This window comes from Solanum pennellii, chromosome 7 (assembly GCF_001406875.1).
Source record: "Solanum pennellii chromosome 7, SPENNV200".
NCBI classification, from domain to species: domain Eukaryota; kingdom Viridiplantae; phylum Streptophyta; class Magnoliopsida; order Solanales; family Solanaceae; genus Solanum; species Solanum pennellii.
This window is the reverse complement of record NC_028643.1, coordinates 6708809-6711067: the sequence shown is the minus strand read 5'-3', so window position 1 is coordinate 6711067 and position 2259 is coordinate 6708809. Positions and strand designations below refer to the sequence as shown.

The 2259-nt window shown below is 33.7% G+C and overlaps 1 protein-coding gene across 1 annotated transcript in view; it reads left to right on the top strand.

Annotated features, from left to right (window-relative positions):
* The first annotated feature begins 1388 nt into the window (after window positions 1-1388).
* LOC107025720 (protein TRANSPARENT TESTA 16-like) overlaps window positions 1389-2259 on the top strand; it is a 4483-nt gene continuing 3612 nt past the window's right edge. Inside the window, exons 1-3 of the mRNA XM_027918326.1 lie at window positions 1389-1570; window positions 1682-1735; window positions 1833-1851. Coding sequence (XP_027774127.1) covers window positions 1389-1570; window positions 1682-1735; window positions 1833-1851 — 255 coding nt within the window. The remainder of the gene's footprint in view (window positions 1571-1681; window positions 1736-1832; window positions 1852-2259) is intronic.

The following is a 2259-nucleotide window of genomic DNA, read 5'->3' as shown; positions in this document are numbered from 1 at the left end:
CTCCATTAAGTATAATATTAAAAGAAATATAATATTATTATATGGTTTGACCAATTTATAGCCTAAATATTTAAAAAGACATAAAAATTGTATCGATAAAATTTGCCCATAAACAAACTTTTTGAATGACTATACTGTCGATGTTATTGTTTTTTTGTTCTTATGATCGAGAAGAGGCATTGTCAATTTATAGAGTTTCAAATTTTTCCTCTAAAGTAAGAATAAACAAATATGAAAGAGAATTATATTTATTTTTTTAAAAAAATAAAAACAATTATGGAATGCTCAAACACCCAGTAGACAAGGATAAATACGAGACACTCGCTCCTCCCTCAAACACCCAGAGCAACCACTCTCTTTCCCGTCATCATGTATTCTAGTAAACTTAAGGGACAACCTGTTCTATGCAACTCCATCACCACATCGGACTCAACACCACACTCATCGCTTTTCTCACTCTTCCTTTTCTAGCAATAAGTTCAAGAGGTGATACTGCATCAATGGAGCACCCTACACCCATAACAAGTGAACATGCAAGCTACCAAAACAAGGATCAGACCAACGTGGGAAAACCTAGGACCAATATTACCTAACAACATAGAGTCAAACCTCCTAGGTATTGACTCTAATACGACTATCCCCTCCTCCTCAGGTAGTTCCAATCTTAGAACAAAAATGTAAATCTAGAAGAAATAGAGGATGTTGTAGTTCTACTAAGGAAGAAGAGGACAGAGATGGAAGTTTAAGAGGACTTAAGGGTCATGATATTTAAAGAGAAATGCGTCAAAAACACATAATTAATTATACCAACAATCTATCCAAAATCACGATCGATGTAAGATTTTTTGTAACTCGGAAATAGGGAGTTACATTGTTGTGATGAATCCAACTTTGATGAATGGGAAACCCTTCAACGTGGAGATGGGGATACCGGTGATTCGACCTCTCCCCCTCCCCCCTTAGTACAAAAGTCAACCCTAAACCGATCTAAAATCTCTAAATTTGAAACCATGTGGACGTACCATCTGCAAATAACCCATATCATTTCAAAAGATTGGAAGGAAAATATTAGTACTCTCCGAGACATCTAACCTTCACAAAAAATGTTCTTGAATGAAATTAAATATATCTTTGGAATATCCAAAAAATTAAGAAAAATGTTTAAATGCATTAAAGGAAGCAAAAAATCCCCAGAGTATACATTTGATAAAGACTTAGGTTGATCATTAAATTTATTTTATATTTGACCTTAATAGCTTTTTGCATTATAAATTAGGTACTTTGAAGCCTCCTCTTTCGGTCATTGTAACTTTCATACACTTCACACAGCACTCTAAGTTGTTGTTCCTTTCAAGGGAGAGAAGAGACTCCCATGAAAAAACTTCAAGATGGGTAGGAGAATTGAGATAAAGAAAATACTAGAGACAACGAGACGTCAAGTCGCATTTTCTAAGCGGCATACTTGTTTACTAAAGAAGGTGAAAGAGATTGCAATTTGTTGTGATGTGGACCTGTTGTTTTTCGCGTTCTCGTCTAATGATCGGCTCAGTAAATTCTGTAGCCAAAAGAGGTATTATATTTACGATCAATACCTACAGAAATTGTCGTTACATCGTGCTAGGTATTAATTTATAAAACGATTAGCTAGATTAATTTTCTTACTAAATTGTTACTTTTGTAGAATTAAAGACATGCTTCAGCGCTATATTGAGCTTCCGGTTGATAGGAGATTGGCGTACATGGACTATACTTAAATTTGTAGAATTGATTATTATTTTTTTACCGCACCACTAACTGAGTTCTTTTACTTTTTTTTCTCTTGTTTGGGTTAGTCACATGGCTGATGTTCAGGTACTTTACTCTTTTGCAAATTTACTCGACTCATTTACATATTTATTATCGATATCTATTTGTAGGAATTTTTATTTTTCTAAAATTATGTTTTATTTCTATTAATGTGACGTAATTCGTATAATCTTTAAATAACGTAAAATTAATAAAGTTTGAATTTGAATTTTGTACTCACACGTTTCAATTTGTTTAATTTTTTAAGTTTGTTTTGAAAGAATTTTTCAAGTTATGTTTTGAGTCTAATTCATACCACAAAGTCAAAGGAATGAGGATTCCTCAAATCTTATTAATATTATCACCCCCACCCCCTTCCACGCCCAGATCTGGACATTGCTTATTCGGGATTTCGTTTATCACCCCTCTTCATCCGAACACTCTTTATCTGGCATTTCATTTACTCCCCCCACC